The sequence below is a fragment of the Xiphophorus maculatus genome, chromosome 11 (genome assembly GCF_002775205.1).
Source record: "Xiphophorus maculatus strain JP 163 A chromosome 11, X_maculatus-5.0-male, whole genome shotgun sequence".
In the NCBI taxonomy this organism is placed as follows: Eukaryota; Metazoa; Chordata; class Actinopteri; order Cyprinodontiformes; family Poeciliidae; genus Xiphophorus; species Xiphophorus maculatus.
Genome location: NC_036453.1, coordinates 15,104,544 through 15,130,116, shown reverse-complemented (window position 1 = coordinate 15,130,116; position 25,573 = coordinate 15,104,544). Strand labels below are relative to the sequence as shown.

At 47.0% G+C, this 25,573-nt stretch overlaps 2 protein-coding genes across 3 annotated transcripts; both read right to left on the bottom strand.

The window, feature by feature from the left end:
- Nucleotides 1-1,898: 1,898 nt before the first annotated feature.
- Nucleotides 1,899-10,980, bottom strand: LOC111609997 (homeobox protein CDX-1-like). Its single transcript, XM_023341843.1, has 3 exons — nucleotides 10,392-10,980; nucleotides 4,041-4,189; nucleotides 1,899-3,828 (listed from the first exon to the last, which is right to left on the bottom strand). Exons 1-3 carry the CDS (start codon nucleotides 10,840-10,842, stop codon nucleotides 3,610-3,612), a joined length of 819 nt encoding a protein of 272 aa, XP_023197611.1. The 5' UTR covers nucleotides 10,843-10,980; the 3' UTR covers nucleotides 1,899-3,609.
- Nucleotides 10,981-15,358: 4,378 nt separating this feature from the next.
- arrb2 (arrestin beta 2) lies at nucleotides 15,359-25,219 on the bottom strand. Of its 2 annotated transcripts, none has more exons than XM_005803546.3 (16): nucleotides 24,844-25,219; nucleotides 22,276-22,306; nucleotides 21,753-21,813; nucleotides 21,627-21,671; nucleotides 21,302-21,399; nucleotides 19,981-20,079; nucleotides 19,203-19,262; nucleotides 18,821-18,888; nucleotides 18,572-18,707; nucleotides 18,404-18,488; nucleotides 18,245-18,317; nucleotides 17,755-17,892; nucleotides 17,441-17,524; nucleotides 17,088-17,164; nucleotides 16,959-17,013; nucleotides 15,359-16,880 (listed from the first exon to the last, which is right to left on the bottom strand). In XM_005803546.3, exons 1-16 carry the CDS (start codon nucleotides 24,864-24,866, stop codon nucleotides 16,793-16,795), a joined length of 1,221 nt encoding a protein of 406 aa, XP_005803603.1. In that variant the 5' UTR covers nucleotides 24,867-25,219; the 3' UTR covers nucleotides 15,359-16,792. The 2 variants fall into 2 exon arrangements, with proteins under 2 accessions (XP_005803603.1, XP_005803602.1); XM_005803545.3 differs by having other exon boundaries at nucleotides 15,359-16,883; nucleotides 24,844-25,218.
- Between the last annotated feature and the right edge of the window lie 354 nt (nucleotides 25,220-25,573).

The window sequence follows — 25,573 nt, the reverse complement described above, 5'->3', positions numbered from 1 at the left end:
TCTGCGTGTGATTGGCCGATCAGGCCCACCTGGCAGTTCCGCCCCTAGAAAGCAGAGAGGAGCTCAGAGAACCAACAGAACTGGGCTTTTTTCTGAACCAACCCGATAAAGGAGACAAGGTATGGGTTAGGGTTAACCCCCCAACCCTGACCCGGCCTTCCATCACATCCAGAATGGACCAGAACCAGATCCAAAATGGACCAGAACCAGACCCAGAATGGACCAGAACCAGAACCACATCCCAAATGGATCAGAACCAGAGCAGCTTGCTGTGTCAAAACCACAGACGGATCAGAACTGCTGACAGAACTAAAACATTTTAGTTCCAGTAAAAACTAGCAGCCGGTCCGAGAACCACTAGTCCTTCTGGTACCACTGGGCCGGTTCTACTGGATCCTTTGGTTGGACTAAAATGTGATAAAATTGAGACGGAAGCGCTGAGAAGAACTTCCTCTGGACCTGTCGGTTCATATTGACCTTGTGGTGACCTTCAGGAACCTTCTGATCCAACTTGTTCTGACTCGTTTGGACCCGGATATTCTAACAGAACCTGACGCTTTGACTTTCCATCACTGATTTCCTGTCAATATCAGAAAATTACCTGATTTACGTTTGTTAAATTTTCACCTTTAATCCTGGAAAAATATTTGTAAACATTTTTTTAAATAAAAATATGACCTTAGTCTCAGGTTTCCAACATTTCTTCAGAGTATTTCTGTTTCTGCTCTCAGTGACTCGGCACATTTTCACACTCAGGTCACATTAACGAGGGGGCGTGGCCTAAACCATCTACGTGACGACATGTGCGCTTCCTTGTGTCAGCTGCAGGTGTCACAGATGTTAATGAATTATATAAACGATAAGGGTTCAGGTTAAGGTGTTTATGACTATAAATAGGAACTACTGATTCTGTCGGGTCACAAAAATAAAAATATTTCACTTAATTCATAAAGTTAAAAATCAATCGATTGGATTGAATAATCTAGCGTATGAACGAATGTTTCTGATTAAAAATATTAAAATAAAATATTTAATTTTCTCTCAGCTGTTCTGAATATGGCTCAGAACCGTAACGAGGTTCTGATTCGTCCTGAGCTGCTGGAGCGTCTGCAGGGTTGAAACCACTAACCTGAAGGCAGCCCCGTTGCCACGGCAACGGAGAGTCAAGGCCAGGAAATACCTGGTCATAATCAGCTTCACTTCATGGCCAGGTGATTTATGATGGAAGCTGTAAAGATGTTTGATTCAGAAACAGAAACGGATCAGTTCAGGAGTTCCTCAGGGCTGACGGCTCGAGTCTCTTTTTAAATTTAAATTTTTAAAACTTTTGATTTCTAGGAGTTTCAAGACAAATGATTCCTGAAGATCTGTTTCATTTGGTCACAGAACGAAGGTCTCAAGTTCAAGACGCCGGACTCCATGGTTAGCTGCCACACACACACACACACACATCTCCACACACACACACACGCGCTGCAGATAGTGTGTATCAGCGTCAGATAGGGCTGTTGTTGGAGGACAAAGGTCTCAGTGTGGACAGATAGCAGATCCTGTGTTTGCCCTTTGGACGCCACACCTCAACCGATGCGCCGCTCAGCAAACATGGTTCTGTTTGAGCAGAACTCCAGAACAGCTTATTAAAATCAGACAATCGATGCTCCAGGTCCGATCAGGCCCGGTTCAGTGGTTCCACCAACATGTCTGCTGGTTCTGTCTGGTTTAAATTCTGATTCCTGAAACATTTGGTCTCTGAGCGTCGAGGTGAGCCGATCAGCAGGAACAGGACGTTTACCCTACCAGAACATCCTGACTGGGTCTGGGTTCTGAGTCTGGGGTCTGGGTTCTGGGTTCTGGACTCCAGGAGTCCAGGACAGCAGGGCAAGAACACCAACACAAACTTTCACAATAAAACTTTTAGTTTTTAATAAAAACGACATTTGAAATGTACAAATGATGAATTCTAAAATCACCAACATTTACAGGAAATCAGAGCAAAAACAAACATCAGCAGAGAACTTCTGGAGAACCCGGTTCCTACAGAATTGGACCAGAACCTGAACCTGATCAGAACCACCAGGCGGGTCAGGATCTGCTGGAGTTCTGGTTCCAAACATTTCAGCTTCGGAATGTTGAAACGTTGAGTTGGAAACTTTTTCCCTCCCGGTTTTACTGGATCGATGGAACCAGACCAATTAAAGTTTTGGTCCAGATTCTCCCTCCAGAACTTCTCTCAAGACGCTGCTACCATGGAAACTACGGGAGGAGAGGCTTTGATTGGTCCGACAGAAATGGGAAGTTTAATTATTAATGATTAATGTTTTCATAGACTGGACCGGACCACTGGTTACCAGTTACTGGTTCCCTGACTCTTTATTTTGTAATCATGTTTTAATATCTAAACTGTTTGTGTGTTTTTGTTTTTTAAATCTGTGGATTATTTTGCTTTATCTTTTTTTAACAGCTCATTAATTGTTTTCAGGACGTCTGATGTCATAATATTTATGCGGATTGCATCAACTTTCCTTCAGACGTTTTATGAAGGATTAAATAAACATTCAAGTTATTGTTATGTTTTCATTCTTTTCTAATTAAACATAAAAACCTGTTTCTAGTTCTTTGTTTGTGTTTTACTCTCCAAATTCCCAAAATAAAATCACTGAAGAAGAATATACATAAATAAACATTTGACTTTAATCTGGATGTGTTTAATAAAAGTTTAGACCTTTTATGACGTTTTTCAGACAAAACGGCAATTATTTTGATCATATTGATCACATTAATCTGGACAGGAAATTATCCTCAGGATTAAAACTTTAAAATAAAAATATTTTCCTCAATTGATCGAGTTATTATTGATATTATTATTATTGATATTTAGCATTTCTGGGACGACTGACTGGTAAACATGCTGATAAATAAATCTGATAAATTCTTTATACAAATGTATAAAATTCAAAATGTATGGTTCTGATGATCACGAGTCCAAATGATTAACTGTTATAATAACATTAGAAAATAAAACAGCCTATAAAAGCAATTAGTTCAGTTTTAGGAAAAGTTGTGTTTTTCATTTTAATACAGTTTTAAATTATTTCTTGTTGAATGCAGGAAAAAAAACCTTCAGAGTTTTAAATCCAGAAGAAATGGAAAATGGTTCTGATTGAAGTTTCCAAAATCACCAGAACCAACAAGAGCCATCAGAACCGTCTGGTTCTGACCATTAGTTTTACCATCAGCTGTTGAACTGTCTGAAGGTAAAAAAAAAAAAAAAAACGTAACGATGAGTCAGGAGGTCCAGATCCAGGTCAGAGGTGACAGCAGTCTCTGCTGTTGGTTGAAGGTCTCAGGTTCTGTTAAGAGCGGGTCGGGTCCAGCAGCTCTACCAGAACCCAGGAGGAGCTCAGGGTTCACCTGACCTCCTGTCAGCCAATCATAAACCAGAGCAGTTCTTCCTGAAGCTCCGCGACCTTTGAACCCCGAGTCTGGAGCTGATTGGTCCAACCACCAGAGGAGCCGAGTTCTGGACCAATCAGAGTTCTTTCAGCCATTCCGGATCAAACAGCCAGAGAAAGTTTGGTGGAAGGACGACTCATTCTGCGGTTATACCCCTCAGTACTCCTCCTTGATGTTCAGAGTCAGAGAAGATGGAGACACCAGCCCGTTGCTGCCGCTGCTGCTGGTAACCATGGTGACGCTGCTGCTGCTGAGCGCGCCCCCTCCGGTGCTGCAGGTGGGGGGGGTGGGCGTGGTGGAGGAGGCCGGCTGCTGCAGCTTCTTCTTGTTGATCTTCCTCTCCTTCGCTCGGCGGTTCTGGAACCAGATCTTCACCTGGAAACGGATCAGAACGTTGGTATTGCAGAACGCGGCTGGTCGGTTTGAGTTTCCAGATGATTTACACAAAGATGGATGACAAACTTTTACATGACATCATATCGGTTAAAAACAGAGAGATCTACCACAGAGCCTCAAACAGGAAGCTGGGGACGTACTTCCTGTTGATCGGATCGGTTCGGAGCAGAGTGGACCCGATCGGAACGTACCTGTCTCTCTGATAGGCTGAGCGCCGTGGCCAGCTCCGCCTTCCTCCGGATGGTGATGTACTTGCTGTAGTGGAACTCCTTCTCCAGCTCCAGCCGCTGGTGGTCGGTGTACACCACCCGATATTTATCCTTGGTCCGAGTTTTACCATCTGGAACACAAAGAGGAGAGGAGAGGCTGAGAGAGGAGAACCTGACAGGTCACATGACCCACCAACAGCCAGGCCAAGCAGCCAGCCTCCAGCAGCCAGCCAGCAGCCAGCCAGCCAGCAGGCCAGCAGCCAGCCAGCAGCCAGCCATCCAGCAAGGCAGTGCCATCAAGCCAGCCAAGCCAAGCCAGCCAGCCAGCCAGCAGCCAGCCAGCAGCAGCCATCAGAAAGTCAGCCAGGCATCAGTCCATCCAGCAGCCAGCCATCAGGCCAGCAGCATCCAGCCAGCCATCCAACCATGCCAGCCATCAGGCCAGCCATCAGAAATCATCCATTCATCCCTCAGGCCATCCAAGCCATCCATCATCAGCCAGCCATCAGCAGCCAGCTAATCCATCCATCAGCAGCAGCCATCAATCAGCATGCATCCATCCAGAAAGCATCCATCAGCATCCATACAGCCCAGTCAAACAGACATCCATCATCCATCCATCCATCCATCCATGATCCATCCATCATCCATCCATAAATCATCCATACATCATCCATCCATCCATCATCCATCCATCATCCATCCATACATCCATTAATCCATCCATCCATCCACCATCCATCATCCATCATCATCCATCCATCCATCATCCATCCATCCATCCATCCATCCATCCTCCATCCATCATCCATCCATCATCCATCATAAATCATCCATCCATCCATCCATCCACCCATCATCCATCAATCCATCCATCATCCATCCATCATCATCCATCCATCCATCCTCCATCCATCCATCCATCCATCATCCGTCCATCCATCCATTATCAATCCATCCATCATTCATCCATAGATCCATCCATACATCCATCATCCATCCATACATCATCCATCCATCCAACATCCATCCATCCATGCATCATCCATCCATCCATCCATCCATCCATCCATCCATCCATCCAACATCTATCCATCCATCATCCATTTTCCGTCATCCATCCATCCATCATCCGTCAATCCATCCATCCATCATCCATCCATCCATAAATCATCCATACATCATCCATCCATCCATCCATCATCCATCCATCATCCATCCATACATCCATTAATCCATCCATCCATCCACCATCCATCATCCATCAATCCATCCATCATCCATCCATCATCATCCATCCATCCATCATCCATCCATCCATCCTCCATCCATCATCCATCCATCATCCATCATAAATCATCCATCCATCCACCCATCATCCATCAATCCATCCATCATCCATCCATCATCCATCCATCCATCCATCCTCCATCCATCCATCCATCCACCATCCATCCATCCATCCATCATCCGTCCATCCATCATCCATCCATCCACCATCCATCCATCCATCCATCCATCATCCATCCATCCATCCACCATCCATCCATCCATCCATCATCCATCCATACATCCATCCATACATCCATCATCCATCCATACATCCATACATCCATCATCCATCCATCCATCCATCCATACATCATCCATCCATCCAACATCCATCCATCCATGCATCATCCATCCATCCATCCATCCATCCAACATCTATCCATCCATCATCCAATTTCCATCATCCATCCATCCATCATCCGTCAATCCATCCATCCATCATCTATCCATCCATAATCAATCATCCATCCAACATCCATCCATCCATCATCCCTCATGCATCCATTATGCATTCATCCATCCATCCATTATCCATCCATTATCCAACCATCCATACATCCATTCATCATCCATCCTCCATCCATCAAGCATCCATCCAACCATCCATCATCCATCCATTATCCATCCATAAATCATCCATACATCATCCATCCATCCATCCATCATCCATCCATCATAAATCATCCATACATCATCCATACATCCATCCAACATACATCCATCATCCATCCATCCATCCATCATCCATCCATCATCCATCCATAAATCATCCATACATCATCCATCCATCCATACATCCATCATCCATCCATCATCCATCCATACATCCATTAATCCATCCATCCATCCATCATCCATCCATCCATTATGCATCCATCATCCATCCATCATCCATCCATCCATCAATCCATCCATCATCCATTCCATCATCATCCATCCAATCCATCATCCATCCATCCATCCATCCATCCATCCTCCATCCATCATCCATCCATCCATCCATCATCCATCATAAATCATCCATCCATCCACCCATCATCCATCAATCCATCCATCATCCATCCATCATCATCCATCCATCCTCCATCCATCCATCCATCCATCATCGATCCATAATCCATCCATCATCCATCCATCCATCCATCCACCATCCATCCATCCATCATCCATCAATCCATCCATCATCCATCCATCATCATCCATCCATCCATCATCCATCCATCCATCCATCCTCCATCCATCATCCATCCATCATCCATCCATCCATCATCCATCATAAATCATCCATCCATCCATCCATCCATCCACCCATCATCCATCAATCCATCCATTATCCATCCATCATCATCCATCCATCCATCATCCATCCATGCATCCATCCATCCTCCATCCATCCATCCATCCATCCATCATCCATCCATACATCCATCCATACATCCATCATCCATCCATCCATCCATACATCCATCATCCATCCATCCATCCATACATCATCCATCCATCCAACATCCATCCATCCATGCATCATCCATCCATCCATCCATCCAACATCTATCCATCCATCATCCATTTTCCATCATCCATCCATCCATCATCCGTCAATCCATCCATCCATCATCCATCCATCCATCCTCAATCATCCATCCAACATCCATCCATCATCCATCCATAAATCATCCATACATCATCCATCCATCCATCCATCCATCATCCATCCATACATCCATTAATCCATCCATCCATCCACCATCCATCATCCATCCATCCATTATGCATCCATCATCCATCCATCCATCCATCCATCCATCCATCCATCCATCCATCCACCCATCATCCATCAATCCATCCATCATCCATCCATCATCATCCATCCATCCATCATCCATCCATCCATCCATCCTCCATCCATCATCCATCCATCATCCATCATAAATCATCCATTCATCCATCCATCCATCATCCATCAATCCATCCATCATCCATCCATCCACCCATCATCCATCAATCCATCCATCATCCATCCATCATCCATCCTCCATCCATCATGCATCCATCCAACCATCCATCATCCATCCATTATCCATCCATCCATCCATCATCCCTCCATCCATCCTGTATCCATCTATCCATCCATCCATCATCCATCAATCCATCCATCCATCAATCCATCCATCCATCCATCCATCCATCCATCCATCCATCCATCCATCATCTATTCCTTGTGAACATCAGATGCTTCACTGTGTTTATAATCATAACGGTTTTTTATGACATCACTTCCTGTTGGATCCATATGTAAATAATCAGAGGGTCGTACAGCGATCATTTTGACAAGCAGTGACCCAGTTCTGCAGCAGGATTTCTTCCTCTCAGCTGCAGCCTTTAATGACATCAGCTGTCAGTATGTAAAGATGTGAGTTTTTGCAGGATGCCAGAGGCAGAGCAGTTTTCACTTTTGCAGTCAGACGCCTGCATCCAGTTTTCAGGTTATCAGTTTTCATTTGTTTATGGCCTCAGAGTTCACATGACTGCTGAAACCGACTGATCCCTTCCAGAGCCGGAGCCTACATCACCCACAATGCACCTGGAGCCGCAGCTCGAGATCAGAGTTATTGTCAGAAAGTTGACTACCAGCTGCACCACTGTAGATACCCCAGATGTGGCCATTTTAGATTATTAGTGAACGATTAATCAATCACTAAATTAGTTGGTGATCATTTCAATAATCAATTAATTCAATTAATCGTTTCTGTTTGGACCAAAGAAAAGAAGCAGACCGGGTCGGACTGCCAGACCGGACCAAACCGGTCTTGTGTACAGCTGGTGTTCTGTAGATGATCCTGTTCCAGTTGGTTCTGTTCACAGATCTTCTGGTCCGGCGTCCATGAGGACCAGTTCTAACCCAATGAACCTGGAATTAGAAGTCCTTCTGACCATACAGAGAGTCCAATCAGAACCAGAGAGTTTGCAGTAAGTCAGAGGTGACTCGGCAGGGTTAAAGGTCAGAAACGGTGTTACTGGTCACCAGACCCGAGTGGATCACACTCAGGTCGGGATGGACGGTTTTGAAGAGTGGAGTCAGACTCTTCAAAACCTGAAGGGTCCATCCTTCAGGCTCTGCCCCTGACCAGTCGGACCCGGTTTGGATCCAGGACCAGACTGAGGAAACAGGAGGCAGCAGCAGGCAGCACCGACCCGACCCATTCCAGTTCTGTCTGTCAGAGCCTGATAACCAGATCTGTCATCAACAAAATCAACCAGAACCCACAGTGGTCCGGTCCGGTTTGTTAGTGGTCCAGCATTTCAGAACCAAAGGAACATCTGTCAGAACCAACACCAGCCCGATCCAATCAGAACCGAATCGATCATTTCGATTCAATGTTCTTGAGATGTTCTTCAGACCCGTTTGAAGGTCCAATACAGATTCTGACAGTTCTGGTGCTTTGACCTTTGACCTCTCAGGTCACCGTCTCTCCTGACCGACTGCCCACAGCACCACACTGCCTCCACCATACTGGAACTGACTCGGTACAGGTCCAGAACCGCGGGCTGGTTCTGTTCATCTCAGTCAATCAGAACAAAGCAAAGAAACATGAAAAAGAAAAAAGAAAATGGAAAAATTTAAATGAATAAATAAAACTATTTTATTTTATTTATTTAAATCATTTCTAACAGAAATTTTGAAGTTAAAAGGTTCTGGATTGTTCTGGAAGGTCCAGACGTTCTGGTTCTACTGGGATCTACTGGCAGGAAGGGTTCGGGTTTTAATGGTCCAGTAGAGAGAAGGGGCTTCCGGGTTCTGGCTGCTGTAACCATGGCAACAGCCCAGTTCCTCAGTATTATTCTGTCGATCAAAGTTTTTATGAGTTTTGAGTCAAATTTCCGGAATATTCAATATTTCTGATGGAGAACTGATATTTCCGTCAACCCGACGGAACCCCGGACTGATCCGGATCAGTACCGGCTAAAGGTTTTCCCTCCAAACTCAGAACCAGATTTGGGTTTCTATCATTTGGGTCAGAATAGGAGCAGTAACTTCTGTTCGGTTCGGTTCCGAGTACAGAACCGCAGGTCGTGGTATTAAACAGGACGGTGAGTCGGTTCTGACGGTCCGGTTTTCAAGCGCCTAACTCCAGGTTCTGGTTCTAGTTCTGGTCCACTTCCATCTCTGAGTGAGTGCCGCCTTTATCATCTCCTCATCAACAGTGTCCAGGTGTGTCGGCCCGAACCGGAACATTTCCATCATGAAGCCTCATGGCAGCTCCGAACCGAACGGACGAACCCGCGGCTCCACCTCCTGCCGCCGAACTCACACCGATAGTTAGGATTTATTCTAGATTAATCGGAGTGAAATGTTTCGGTTCCGTTAGAGAAAGGCTTTTATTATTATTATTATTATTATTATTATTATTATTATTATTATTATTATTATTATTATTATTATTATTATTATTATTGAAATAATTGGGGATCAAAGGAAACGAACTGAAAATTAAGCTGAAACATCCAGATAAAATATGATGTAAAAAAATTTTTTTAACCCGAACATATAAACAATATATATGTAATATTTAATGGCAGTGTAAAGCCGCGGTATAATAATAATAATAATAATAATAATAATAATAATAATAATAATAATAATAATAATAATAATAATAATAATAATAAATATCATTATTAATATTGTCAATATTAATAATTAATCATGATTAATTATTGTTAGTTATTGTATTTCCTGCCAGAGTTTTGCAGCTGCTGAAGCTGACTCGTATCGTCTCTGTTTTCATATCAGCCTCATATTAAAATGTCCAACAGTTCTCTGCTGGGAGCGGCGGGACTCCCGGTCCCAAACTGCTCCGAACCGAGTCACCAGGAACGGAACATTTTCCATGTTTAACTAAGAATAAACCGATTGATTTAAAGTTTTATAATGTTTAATTTTTTGCAGCATCGGTACCGTCTGCCGGCCCAGTTGCTGATTTTGGTTCCGGTTCTTACTTGGGTTGCTGGGCGGCGCGGAGGTTCGGATCCAGTCGTACGGGTTCCTCCTCCTGGGGGAACCGGGTGACAGCTGCCCCGCGGACGGGTTAAGGGCGGCGGGCAGCAGCGCGGACGGCTGACCGGGGAACTCCTGGAAGCTCAGCGCGGGCCCGGCGCCCGCGGTCGGAGCGCCCACGGCAGCGGCGTACTGGTGCGCGGTCCAGTCCTCCCGGGCCGGCGGCGGCGGGTAAGCCGGGCTCCATCCGCCGGCGCCCGGGCCGGCCTGCTGCGGCTCGGCGCTCAGGCCGTGGTGGTGGTGGTGGTGGTACCCGGGGAAGTCCGGGTACTGCGGCGGGCCTGGTACCGGGAAGTTCTGCGGGCTGAGGCTGAGCCCCGGGTGGCGGCTCACCGGGTTCTGGTGCGGGTACATGGTGGGCTCCTTGTCCAGCTGCAGGTAACTGACGTACATCTTCCCAGGTGAGGGCTCTCCCTCAGCATACTGCGGCTCCAGCCTGCCTGCTGCCGCTCACCTGTCTGCAGGTGAGCTCTGTGTCCGCGTGTCCGTGGCCTGCGCGCGCCTCCACCTGCTGCCTGCCGGCCGCCCTGCGAGTCTGCGCGCGCTGCGGCTGCGCCAGGTATAAACGGCCGCGGTCACATGGTTCGTTTATGGCCTGATATCCTCCTCTTCCTCCCCCTCATCATCATCATCATCATCATCATCATCAACATCAACATCGTCATCATCATCCCCAAGGGGGGCTTTTACACTTCAAAGGGCCGCGCTCCATTTCTCTATAAAGAACCAAAAATGAACTGAAATAAAAATATCTGATCATTAATGACAGTTTAGTTAAAGTCATTTTCACTTCAGCTAAGCTAAAATTGAAAACATAAGAAAATCACATTATCTACTTTTATTTAAGTTCAGCTTGTTCTAAGAACGTGCTTGAACTTCATATTACAGTAATGTTTTAATTTCTATTAATTATTGGCGTTTATTAAAAATCATTTTACATGAGTTTCGTCTTCAATTGATTATTAAGAATTACGCATTAATTACAAAATGCGCCTTGAGCATAATAATAATAATAATAATAATAATAATAATAATAATAATAATAATAATAATAATAATAATAATAATAATACTTTTTATCGATAGAAGCTGTTTTTATTGATTAATTTTATTTTAAATTAAGCACTTATACATTATTTAATCAGATTTAAAATAATCTCTGAGTTGCTTTGAATTCATCAAGATTATTAAGATCATATCTAATAAATTGAAACATTAATTTATGTGTTTGGGGGTTTTTTTGTGTGTGTGGTTCTGATTCTGATGAAACCGACAGCGGTTCGATTCGCGGATCCAAATGTTCCGCAGGTTTATTCTTCATATGAATAAATAACCTAAAGATGTTCAAAGAGTAAAACAGACTTTTATCTCATTTTAATATAAATAAATATGAACATATTTCACAGATTGAGGAGGCAGGGAAAATAAAAGCGTTTCGTAATTATAGTAGAAACGTAAACATTTGCTGACGTCACCTCCCTCCGTTTCTGTTACTAAATATTCTGACCCGGTTCGGTTTTACTCTCTATAAACATCAATGTTGGGCCAGCGCAGTGAGAGCCTAGACACGCAGGAATGTTCACAGGTGTGTGTGTGTGTGTGTGTGTGTGTGTGTGTGTGTGTGTGTGTGTGTGTGTGTGTGTGTGTGTGTGTGTGTGTGTGTGTGTGTGTGTCTAGTTCATTATAGTATATCTAAATATAAAAAAGACCTTTAAGCAGATGCTAATCCTAACTGATTATTTCCGTGTTTCTACATTTATATGTTTTTATTGTTCTGATTTAATATTACAATTCTATTTTTAAAAATCATAATTAACATAAATAAAGAGTTAAAAACTCGGATCTGTTTTTCTGCAGTGAACAGATTGTTCCATTATTCCCATGTTTCCTGGCTCTAACTCTTCCAGTTAGTCGGGAATATTTCTCAGATTTTCTCTCATAAATCGGGTTTTCATTTGTTTCTCTCTGAGGGACTCGAACCGACAACCCTGAAGAAGCCTCCGCGGCCTCCTGTGGAGGAATTATCTGCGTCTTTATGGATTTATGGGAGATTTATTGTTTTACGCTGATGAGTATTTAGTTTAGTGTGGCGCCGTAAAGCCGCGTAAAGCTTCACTTTTCATCTTTTCAAGTGTTTGATTGGAGCTTTAATGATGTTTAAACTTCTGCCTCAGATCATCGCTGCGCCTCCGCGGTCCTTTATTGTTTACAAACATTTACTCTTTGTTTATAAACAAAAATTGATTTCAGAAATATTCTAGTTTTTAGTTGGTTCCATTTTAAAGGTCCAAATAATCGATTATTTTTGGTGGGGGTTTTTTTCTTCCATTCATTTTATTTATGTAGGCAATTAATGATGACTTAGACATTATTATTATTATTATTATTATTATTATTACTAATAATAATAATAATAAACAAGTCAGTTCAGCTGGAATATAAATGGGTGTGATATTACTGAAGTTAACAAAATCATTTCCTTTTATAAATAAATAAATAAATAAATAAATTTAGTTGTCAACATATGAGCCAGAAGAGGAATCAGTGATCCTCTGTGATGTGATCGTTAGATCAAGGCAGATCGATGCTGCTTCTGTTTTCAGGGAAAAAAACTCAGAATTTAAAGGAAAACATCCGGATCTTCAGATTCGGATCCGGATCTTCAGAATCAGGAATCGGGACAATGGACCCATTCACTCTTTCTGTCTGAACTGTTGAACAGAAATCAGATTTATGTTTCATTTTTGCTTCTTGTGAACTTTGATAGTTTTCTGGAATCCAACAGAGAAACCAGAGAGGTTCTGGCGCGTTCCTGAAGCTCCGGTTCCGGTTCTGATTCTGTTGGCTGAGCAGCGGACCGGTACCAATTCATCCAGCCTTCAGTTAAACGGCGAGGAGCTCAAAGTTCTGGAGAAGAAGCAAGAAAGTAGCTCCAGATCTAACCGGGAGAAGGTTCTGACTGAACCGAGCAGAACCAGGACCGGAACCAGAACCGGGAGCCGGCGGTGACCTGAGAGAGGTTCTGTTTTCTGTCACCTGTCTGCAGGTGAATCATTAAACCCCGAGGCTCATAAAACTTCACTTTATGGAGAATGATGATGGTGGTGGGCCATAAATGATGAAGAATGGGGTCAGAGCCGACACGAGACCTTCAAAATAAAAGCCTGGTTCTGAAAATAAAATCAGAAACAACTACAATAAAAATAATAATAATAATAATAATATACTGACATATCTGTCGTTTTCACTTTTACTTTGAATATAAAGATTTTTTGGCTTCCGGCTGGTTTCTGTTGTAGCCGTGATAGAAACATATTTCATTATAATAATTAAGAATAATATTTTCTGATGAGGGGATGAAGTGTCTTTCAGTGTCCGGTTTATCCGCTGTTCTCTGCTGCCCCCTGCTGGTACCGTCACCCTCTGCACCATTTAAACGAAGCGGACTGGTTCCCAGTTTCTGACTGGTTTCTGTCTGCTATGATGACCCATCAGGACCAGTGGTCTCACACAACTTTCCTCGAGGGCCAGAGGCCTGTAGATGTGTCTAAAACTTTATGGAAAATATAATTTAGACTTTATTGTCCGGCACATTAAAGAAATGTGTTGTTATAAGTGATGATTTTCTGTCTAATGTTCCTCACATGACTTGGATCCAACAGAACCAGAACCAGTGGCTGCTTAGAACCACTCTAAACCCAGTTGGGTCTAGCTCAGGGTTTTACAATGACGCTACCTTCCTGAACAGCAGGGGGCAGCAGAGAGAGGATAGCGCTAATCAAAACCTGACTTTATTTCTGATTTATTTACTTATTTTTATTTTCTGCATTTTATTCCAGTTTTAAACATTTTAAATTTAAGCAGAGTTCAAAGGGCTGGACGTTCGCCCAACCGCTCTACATGTCTTCTCCATGTCCCTTGGGGAGCCCTCCCGGAGAACCAGGGTACCCGGGCCTTTGATACGGGCTGCCGGCAGTAAGTCGGGCTCGGTTCCAGTGAGGGTTGGACTCCGCCAGGGCTGCCCTTTGTCACCGATTCTCTTCATCACTTTCATGGACAGAATTTCCAGACCAGCCAAGGTGTTGAGGAGATCCGCTTTGGTGGTCTTAGGATCCACTCTCTGGTTTTTGCAGATGATGTGGTCCTACTGGCTTTATCAGGTCATGATCTACAGCTTTCATTGGAGCGGTTCGCAGCCCAGTGTGAGGCGGTCAGGATGAGGATCAGTGTCTCCAGAACCGAGGGTCTTTAGCCGGAAAAGGGTAGAGTGCCTTCTCCTGGTTGGGGAGAGAAAGGGTCCTGCCCCAAGTGGAGGGGTTTAAGTATCTCTGGGTTCATGAATGAGAGAAAAATAGTGCAGGAGATCGACAGACGGATTGACGTGGCGTCTGCAGTGAAGTGGGTGCTGTCCAGAGAGAGCTGAGCCAAAAAGCTAAGCCCTCGATTTAACGGTCGATCTACATTCCTACCCTCATCTATGGTCATCAGCTTTGGGTCATAAACGAAAGGACATGGTCACGGATACAAGCAGCTGAAATGAGTTTTCTTTGCAGAAAACCTCTGCCTCTCTAAGGGCTCTCCCTTAGAGAAGCTCGGTGATCCAGGAGGGGCTCAGAGTAGAGCCTCTGCTCCTTCACATTGAGAGGAGCCAATTGAGGTGGATCAGCATCTGGTGAGGATGGAGACTTCCTGGTGAGGAGTTCAGGTCCTACCAGGAAGAGACTCAGAGGAAGACCAGGACACACTGAAGGGACGATGTCACTGCTGGGGAGAGGGAAGTCTGGGCCTCCTTACTGAGGCTGCCGACTCTGGATAAGCGGAAGATGGATGGTTCAGATATTAAGTAGAACGTCAATTTTTTTTGTTTATTAGTTGGTTATTATTTCTATATAATCAATAATAACAGGCAGACTGTTAGTTCATTTCACTTTAATAATAAAAAGAAAACTAAATAAAAATCTGAAAATAAAAAATACATGGCAAACAGACTCTGAACTGATTATGAGGATAATCATGGTCGCTGATGATACAGTAGCAGTAATAAGTCACCATAATAATAATAATCAGAAGCAGAATAATAATAATAATAATATAATAATAATAATAGAAGAAGAACTCTATGTTTCCAGATCACTTCTCTTTTTGTATAGACATAAGCATGGCGGCGGCCCAAAGGGCAGCGTCGGCCCAGAGGGCGGCGTTGGCGGTCCAGGGCGTGGCGGTAGCCCAGGGCGTGGCAGCGGCCAGGGGGTGGCACTGTTTACACGTAGAGCGAAGGAACCCCACAGAGCACGACGAAACCAGGACAGAATCACAGCTCCAACGATTCACAGCACGGCGTGGGAACAAAAAAACCTTCTTCTTCTTGGTGAGCGAGGCCGGACGGGCGGGTCGGAGGGCCGGCTGAGAGGGGCTCGGTTCTGAACAGGTCGGTGTGGCGGGGCGACAGGAGAACTGACTGATGGAGGCTCAGGTCTAGCTGGAGGAACCCAATCAGATCAGAACCCGTTCTGTCTAGAAACAACTCAACTACCCTGATTCAGCTCCAGAACAAACATCTAGATTCTGACAGAACCTCATCTCCAACCCGAAAACCCAAAACATTTGGTGCTGAAAAGGGGACAATATTCTAAAGGACCAGAACCGACCAGAACTCTTCAGGTTGCAAACCCGTTTACGTTGAACATCAGAACTTTTTAGATTCTCCTCTAAAAACAGGAACCAGTCAGATTTGTTCTGGTTCTGATTGGCACCATCAGGAAGAACCTCCACTTCCTTCACCAAGCCACCAACAGGAGCTGTACCAGACCAGACCGGTTCAGCTGGTCCACGTGGAATGAAACAGGACTGGGAACGCTGGTGTTGATCATAGGACTGGGAGGAACCGGATTCTGACTCCTGAACTTGAGACACCAAAAGAACAACATCAGTGACTTGGATTGGCCACCAGGGGGCAGCAGATCTCTGCTCAGCTACAGGCTGACCATTGGCTCCTGCTGCCCAACTGACTGGTACTACTAGTTCCCAGTCTGAAGCTGAACTGGAGCAGCACAGAGGACAGGGGAACGCTGGTTTGAGACAAAACCAATCCACATTCAGAAACACCTAACAGGAAGTGGCCAGCTCTAAGTCCCGCCCACTGAAGAAAAGGAGGAGGAATTATGGGGGGATAAGGAGTTGAAACAAGAGAAGAAGAAGAACCAAGAGCCTCAATGCAGTCCAGCTCTCACCCGCCCCCTGATGGGGAATGTAAGGTGATGAAGCGTGTCGGTGTGTATCAGTGTGTGTGTGTATCAGTGTGTATGTATCAGTGTGTGTGTTGAAGCGAGCGTGAGGCGTCCTCCTAGCAGTCCTCGTCCTTGTCGTCCACGACGCCTTTGAGGCGTAGGCGGGCGAAGTCCTCAAAGACGAAGTCGTCGTCCTGGGAGACGCTGCTGAGAGAATGAGACGGACAGACGGTCAGAATCGGAAACAGAACCAGCAACTGGTCGGACCCGTCAGTGACTCACTTGGTGTCAAACTCGATGAGGTTGGTGTCGATGGGTGGGTCCGAGTCCGGCACGGCTGCAACCAGAGACAGGGTGAGCGGCGGGGTTTGCTATGGAAATGGGTTGAGGGCGAGTGTGGGCGTGTCTCACCTGACTGTGGGCGGGACGCGGGCGGCTCCACGGGTTTGGGATGCATCAAGATGAAGGGCAGCTCAACCGACACGTCCCTGCAGGACAGACAGGAAGCTGCTGGAACCGGGTGGAACCAGAACAGTAGCCACTAACTGGGATAACTGCTCAGTCAACTGGCTGCAGGCTTTTATTGTGAAGGGTCCAGTCTGTTACTGAGGCTAATTAATTGAATAGTGCATCCAATAGCAGCCCTGAAGATGACCTGCAGAGCTCTAATTGGCCATAAGGGGTTTGTTGCCACGGAAACTGACTGGTTTTTCTTCCCAATGTGAACGATAAGAAAACAGGAAGTGGAGCAGGAAGTGTCTTACCCTCCACGTGACACCACCAGCTTGACCTTGACCCTGTAGGACACCAGGATGCCCAGAACTTCCTTGTTGGTCACGTCCTTCACTCTGAGGAAGAGGAGAAAGAGGAGTTCATGCGACCATAGCAAAGAGCACGTATGTGTGTGTGTGTGAAACAGGTTTTTGTATCTCTGTGGGGACCTCTGCTCCTGGTCCCCATTAGGGGAAACACTATTTTAGGGTCAGAGGTCAGGTTTAGGGCTAAATGACTTTTGCTTAGGGTCAGGCTGTAGAAATGAATGGAAGTCAATGATAACGTGTGTGTGTGTGTGTATTACATGGTGGAGGAGGCCAGGTTGGTATCTTCGTGCTTCAGCTTCCCATCCAGAGCCAGGCCTCTCTTCTCCCGGTTCTTATCCAGCGTCGGAGTCAGAGTGTACACCTTACAGAAGGTGGAGCTGGACGACACCTGGTCACTATGGAAACCACAGGCTGACGTTAGTCTCAGAGTTCCTGTTCAAACCAGTTTCTATCTGGTGTAAAGTTAAAACACCATGTGAACAGATGTGAACCGGTTTAAGTGATTCAACTACCTTAAACCAGTTCATAACAATTGTAACAGTTTCACCCAGCTTACACCAGTTCAGACTGGTTTACACCAACTAAACTGGTCCAAACTAGCTTAACCAATCTCAAACTAGTTTAAACCAGTTTCTAGCTGGTATGTGAACCAGTTGATCTGCAAACAGGTTTCTGACAGAAAGCCTGAAGTTATCATCATCATCATCATCATCATCATGTGTTGGCTGTGGTTAAACTGGGACTCACTCTGCCTCCAGCTGGGCCACTGGGCATTTATACTGGGCGGTGCTGAACAGGCAGATGTCGGCGTATTGGCGCACTGCGGAGAGAGAATGAGAGCGACACCAATGGGTTCTTCAGAACTTTCTGGGCCCAATGAGCACACATGAGGAAGAGGAGGAAGACCTGAGATCTTGACTCTCTTCACTGTCTTGGTGGAGTTGTTGGTGACGTGAACGTTCACGCTGATGGGCTCGCCGTGGTAGTACAGCTGCATGATGGGAAACAGAGAGCTGAGTGAGGGCAGCAGTGAGGTGAGCGATGAAGAGGAGGATGAGGAAGCAGCAGCAGTACCTCCTTATCCAGCGACGCCTCCAGGTGCAGGGAGCGGTCTGACATCAGGAAGCTCCGGGTCGTCTCCACCATGGGCTGAGGGCCCGGCTTCTCTGGGGCATACTGGACTTTCCTGATCACCAGGCGCACCGAGTTTCTGAGACACACAGCACAATGGGAGCACTGGGCACACTGGGAGCACCTGAACCATGGTGGGATGGAAGGGCACCACCTGGTGGTGTCAGGGTGGAACTGCTGCTCTGAACTCACCTCTTGTGGATCTTCTCCTCTATGGACTTGGCACAGAAAGCTCTGATCTCAAAGTCCACACCGCAAGCCTACAAGGAGAACAGACCAGGTTCACTTCAGAACCAAAACCAACAGAACCAGGCTGGACTAATGCTGACTGACTGGTTTTACTGGCCAGACCAGTCCAGTGGAACCGGGCCGGTCCAGCTGATTTTTCTGAAGATCTGCTTCCTCTACTACAGCTAAGCTCAGAATTATTCATACCCCTGCAGTCGTCTTATAACCTGATCAACATTAAGGTTCTGGAGCGGTCCAGTTAAGAGTCCAGGTGCTGGTTCCCTTAGATATGAGCCAGACACTCGGCTCTACTGTTAATCAATGATGAATAATGGTGAGCTGTTACCTTCCCAGTGTCCTCTGGTCCGGGTTGCAGGGTGACCGAACATGGCAGGCTCTGAGGGATCTGGAACACAGTCAGCATCATAGTTTAAACCATCATCATCATCACCAATGCTAAGAGCTACATAGACTACTGGTTATTATGGGATGCATTCACTCATCTCTCATTTAAACCCAGGGTCAGAGGTCATGGCTCACTGTCTGCAGTGAGATTAACACTTTAATCTCTATAAATTATAAACTAGAGACCCAGATCTGATGAATATCAGTGCAGCTTTGCAGACCGGAGCTCTGGAGACTCTTCTGGTCTGGAAACAGCAAGAGGCCCTCTGGGGGCCCGGGTGTCCCTTCTAGACCTGATCTGGGAGCAGCAGAATCAAAAAGCAGTTTTCACTGTTTCCTAAAGGGACAAAAGTCATTTCTAGAAGTTTTCCACAGCTGTAGGTCTCAGTGTGACTGGAGGGTCACCTGCAGGAGAACAACGCAGAGCTGCAGAGGAACTGGTTGCCGCGCCACAAAGCAGGAAATGAGTCACTTCCCGTGATAAGAGCCTGTAGCCGGTTCTGTTCAGGCTACAGAACAGAACAGAGCCTTGGTTCTGAGCAGAACCAAGGCTCTGCTATCATCTGGTTCAGCAGATAAACAGACACGACTGGATGGAGGAAGCACAGCAGGGAACGGACCAGAACTAGAACCTGAGCTCCACTGAAACCCATCAGCTTCAGCAGATTCTAACAGCCATTCTAGAGGTAGGTAGAGCTGTAGCGGTAGAAACGACTCACTGTGAAGTAGAAAGGATGGGCGTGCTGGCCCAGCTTCTTCAGTAGACGCTCCTGCAGCCGGCTGTTGGCTTTCTTCTCTTCAGGAACTGGAGGGAATGCCTGGAGAACACGACATGATACAGCTTGTCATTAATCAGCATTTAGCTGCAGGTGGATGGTTCTACAGGGCTCTACTGGGCTGTACTGGTCTACAGGGGTCTCAACGGGACTCTACAGAGAGTCTATGGGTCTCGACCAGGATCTGAGGTGTCTAATTGGGGCTTTACAGTTATAGTTGCACTTTTGAAAGTATGTGTTGTGCATGTACGGGCCAAGCAAGAATTATGCTGTTTATAGCTGACAGAGGCGTATTCTCCTGAAATGGTTCCTCATAGAGCAACTATATAAATGTCAGCCCAGGGGGAACTGCTCTGACCTGAACAGTGCCACATGCGATCCGCACTAGGTTACAAAGACTCAGCGGTGGACAACCACATTCCCCTCACACCAGGTTCAATGCGTCCCTACTGGACTCTAAGGGGTCAACCTACCTTAGGTTGACCTCTTAGAGTCAACCTGCCTTAGGACTGGTTGACTCCAGGCCTGGAGGGCCCTTGTCCTGCAGCTCTTAGATATGTCTCTACTTCAACACACCTGAGTCACATAAAGAGGTCACTAGGACTCTGGAGAACCTGACTGCACTGAGGAGGTGATTCAGCTGTTGGATTGAAGTGTGTTGGACAGGAGAGACCTCTAGGAGTTGCAGGACACTGGAGGCCTGCGGCTGTCCTCCCCTGCTCTACGGGGTCTTTCTAATCTCAGGTTTCCTCAGAAGACTAAGGGGACTCCACCCCGATGGTCCACAACAGAACTCTAAAAGCTTAGTTATAGTCACACCGTTGGAAGTTCTCGAGTGCTGGGGAATCACGCGTTGAGGCATTTCAGGGTTTCCCTCAACTTATTATAAGCCTGGCAGGCCACCAGGCTGTCTTTATGCCCTCACCAGGACAGGCACAGCTTGTTTATTTATTTCAGGGTTTTTTTTTTAATGTCTCGCTTTATTAAGACTTTATAGTTGGTGTTTAGGTATTATTAATGTTTTCCAATAACCCATAATCACCTTGTGACATTTTAACATTTTTTGTCAACTTCAAAAGTTTTTCAACTCAAAAACAGCAGGCCGCTGGATGACTGCACTAGCGCCCTCCCACCGGGCTCAGCAGGGTGTCTGGGGGAACCCGGCGTTTATAGTTGATGGATTCGTGGGGTCTGTATCCTCCTAAACGAGCTGTGGTTCTGGTGTCAGTCTGAGCCAGCGGTTCCTCGTGGTGGAGCGTCTCACCTGGAAGGTGGAGATGTACAGGTCCTTCCTGAAGGACAGGCCCAGGACGTCCAGGTCCTCCCGGCCGTACCGGAAGGCGCAGGTCAGCGTGACGAAGACTGCAGGAGGAAGAGGAGGAGTACAGGTCAGCAGGACCCACCATATCCGGGTTCCGGAGTCAGGGTTCAGACCCAGAGCTTCTGACTGGACCTTCATTCTGGGTTCTGCTGGGTCTGACCCGCTCTGTAGAACCGACCCGTCTGGCTGAAGGACAAAATCCCTCCAGCTTCCGACAGAATTCCAGGATTCCGACAGAACCCGATGACGGTTCTGAGGTCCGGCTCACCTTTCCTGTCCTTCAGGTACTCCGGGTCCACCAGGATCACTCCATCTGGAAGGAAAATACCCATCAGTCGGTGTCCAAAACCCGGTTCTGGTCAAACATCTGAGGGTTCTGGAGGTCGGGACTCACCCACTGGGTCCACGTGGTCCAAGTGGTCCACAAAGTCCCGCTTCCCCAGGTAGACTGTGAGCTGCGGGTCAGAACAAGGAGGTCCAGTTAGAAGCAGAACCAGAAACTGGACCAGGTTCTGATTGGTTCCGTCTGTGACACTGAGATCAGCTCTCTAACTTGTTCATTTGGTTCTGGAGGTTCTGTTGTGTGTGCATTCAGAACCTGGGTTCCTTTAGGAACAGAACCTCCTCCTACAGCCTGACCCGGTTCAATCCTGATTCAGTCTGAACCGGACCTGGCTTTAGCGTCTGACTGGGTTATTGTTCTGTACCGACCCATGTAGGTTCTGATGGACCCGTCTCCATCAGAACCTATAAGGTCCATGTTAACCACATGGAGGCGCTGTTCCCCCTCTTTCAGGCTTAACTGCTCACTTCCTGTTTCTGATCCAGTTTTAGTTAATCAGCATCACTGAGTGGATCCTGAACCACTGAACAGAACCCAAGTCTGGCCACCAGAAACCGAACTCAGCAGAACTCACCTTGCAGTTCGGACTGGACTTCTTGAAGACTCTGAGGAGGAAGAGGAAAAGAAGAAGAAAGTTAGTCTGGGTCCGAGACAAGCTGCTGGTTCTGAAAGGTGTTTGAAAGAGCAACTGGTTCTGCACGGGGCCACTGGTCCAGAATGGGGCCCCCGGTTCTAAGTGGTTCTGACAGGTTGCAGGTGAGTTGCAACAGCAGCCACAGGAAGTGTGTGTGTGTATGTGTGAACTTCCTGTTGGTGTGCAGTCAGCAGGAAGTGGTTGATGACAACAGCAGTTTCTCTAAACAACTGGTTCTGGAAAAGTCAGAGGCCTATTCAAAGTCCAGAGCCTAATGCTGTGCTGGGACCCTCTGGAAGTCCGGGTCCAGGCCCATCACAACTTCAGGAAGTCATAATTTGTACTCTTATCGGGTCCAACGCTCACTTCCTGCCACCATCAGAACCACAACCACCAAACAGGAAGTAGCAGGTCGCTCTACCTCTGACACAATAACGAGCTGCTGGACCTCCAGCACAATCAGAACCAGTGACGTGTTTGGAGCTCCACAGAGCTGTGATATCAGTTTATGATTCTAGGAGAATCCCGGTCCAGTCCAATGGTTCAGCCGACCCACCATCTCCGGTTCTGGTAATCTGGTTGACCTTTGACCTTTATCTCCCATTTATTATTCAGTATTAATGAGTCAGACACAGACTGGAGCGAGTTGTGGTTCTGGCCCAGCTGCTGATGTCGCTGTGTTTACAGACTGAAGCTCCTCCTGGGAATCACCTCCACCTGCTGCAGCATGGCCTGCTGGGAAAACGCCAGACGGCAGGAGGAAGACGAGGAGGAGGAGCTGGTTCTCATGGTTCTATCTGAAGGAACCTGAAGATTGGCTCCTGGTTCAGCAGGGTCAGCTTGGGGTCAAAGGACAGAACAGGAAGCTCAGAGAAACGAGCTCCATGTCAGCCTCTACAGGTAGAAGGACAAAGGTCAGAGGTCACAATCCTGAAAGCCTCTTCTCTCTAGAAATCAGGTGAACAGACGGGGGCTGCTGTGGGCTGCTTCTGATGATCTGACCCAGAACCAGCCGGGTTCTACAGAATCAGGGGCTCCACTGGCCTAGTACGCACCTCTACTTTTGGTCCAAACTGGGTTCTGTCTGATCACCAGAACCAGAAAAACACAGACCCACCACCCAGCCTGTGGCTTCAGCACTCTGAATGTAACCCTGACTCCGGTCTCAGTGTTCTGAATGTTCCAGGTTTCTCTGTGTGAACTGGAACCAGTGAGACTGAAGCAGGAAACACTGAACCAGAACCAGCCTGTTCCCCCTGGTGAGTTCTTGTGGACTCGGGTGCAGCAGAACCAGAACTCTCCTCCTGCAGCTGGCCACCATGTTGGCTCCTCACTTCCTGCCCTGCCAGCCGCTTCCTGACAGGAAGTGGCTGAGCAGCGGTTCAGGAAGTTGGAACATTTCCAAAATGGAAAACTGAAGATTTCCTAAACAAACGGTCCAGGCCGAGCTGCTACCCGACTCGGATTGGTTCTGGAACTAGCAGAACACAACTGCTGTCATGGAAACCGTTCACTCTGGTTTCCATGACAGGTTCCTGACCGGTTCTGATGGGATCAACTGGATCATAATGGGACTTGTTCTGTTTCTGCTCACTTTGAGTTCACCTGGTCGCTAAGCAAAAACTTCCCAACCAAATGTCATCCTGGACAGATTACTGAGGAGCATCAGCTGTTAGCACGAGGCAACCGTCTGCAGTCAGATGCCTCAAAGAGTCCCTGAAACACCGACTGCTACTGGGGCTCCATCTACTCCACAGCAACACATGAACTTATTCCTGGGTTTCCATGGAAGGTGACCCGGAAACTCCTAAAACCAGGATGTGAAACTGGGACTCAGAGTTCTCGGTTCGACTGGATCCACATGCAGCAGGTTCTGCAGCAGGTTGGTGGGCTCCACCGGCCTGGTTCTGGTTCTGGTGAAAACACACAACAAAATGCAGTCTTTCATGTGTCTGAAGGAACCAGAAGGCCATCAGGCTGGCTTCCTGTTTACTGGCTTCAAACCAGTGACTGAAACCGGGCCGACCCGCTCCTCCAGCTGGGTCGGAACCAGCAGGTGTACCCAGAACCAGGCTGATATTTAACCGGAGCAGCTCGGTGTGTTCCCGGCCGGAAATAACGGACATCTCCGTGAAACTCCAGGATTTCCAGGGTCCGTTCCGCCCACCTGTCTTCATGCTGGAGTCGTGTTTTCCACCCACGACCCGAACCTGTTCCAGTCCCACAGCAGTGGCTCTAGTCAGACCGGTTCTGGAGCCTGGGCTGCCCCGCTAACCCCACCCTGCTGCGGGGCTAACTTCGCCCGCAGCCTTGGCGTCCTCAGGGGGAACAGACCCGAACCGAGCCCCAAGGGTTCTGTTCGCCCTGGTTCGGGTACCCCCTTCTAATAAAGCAGTTAAACCCGCCGGTGCCGCCTGGCCCAACTCCCCCCGTCCAGAACCAGCAGAGCGGCTGCTAACGCTAGCTCAGCCCGTCAGAACCGCAGCTAACAGCGGCTAACACCCCTACCTGGTGCCCGCCTTGTCCCCCATCTCCTCGGCAGGCGGACGGCAGCAGAATCCCAACAAAATTAGGCCTGTGCCGGCGGAGTGTTGTTGGTTGTCAGACGGTGTCGGTTCGGTCCGGGAGGTTCAGTTCAGCCGTCCATCCACCCAGAACTGGTTAGTATGCTAATAGGTTTTAGCGCCGCCTCGGCTGCTCCGAGCTTCCGCAACGGCTGCGTGTGTGAGAGCGGGCTTGCTGTGTCTGTGAGGACCGAGCGCGCCGCCAACCCGGAGCAGCGCACGTTCACCGCAACTGCGAAGGTTACAACTTGGATTTAAGGTTCGTGAAGGACTCCGTCCAGATGAGGAGGAGGAGGAGAAGGACGGGGGGGGGGGCATGCGGGAACACAAACCTGCGTCTGCGTGCGTGTGTGTGCGCGCGCAGACTGCAGATTGCGCAACGCGGAGTCCTCCAACATGTCAACACGGTGCGTGAAACGTTCAACAGATCAGGATTCATCCGAGAGGAACCAGAACCGAGATCAGAACCAGAAGATCAGAACCCGGACCGGTTAATGGCCCGGTGACCCGGGCTCTAACTTTATTATGTGAATAAAGATAACAAATATTAATCATAATGTTCTCACAAATATGCAAACATAATTTCTTCCTCACTCAGCTGTTTTAGTTTTTTACATGATCAGTCTGAAGCTTCCTGACATGTTTCTGGAAGACGGTTAAAAATAAAAATATAA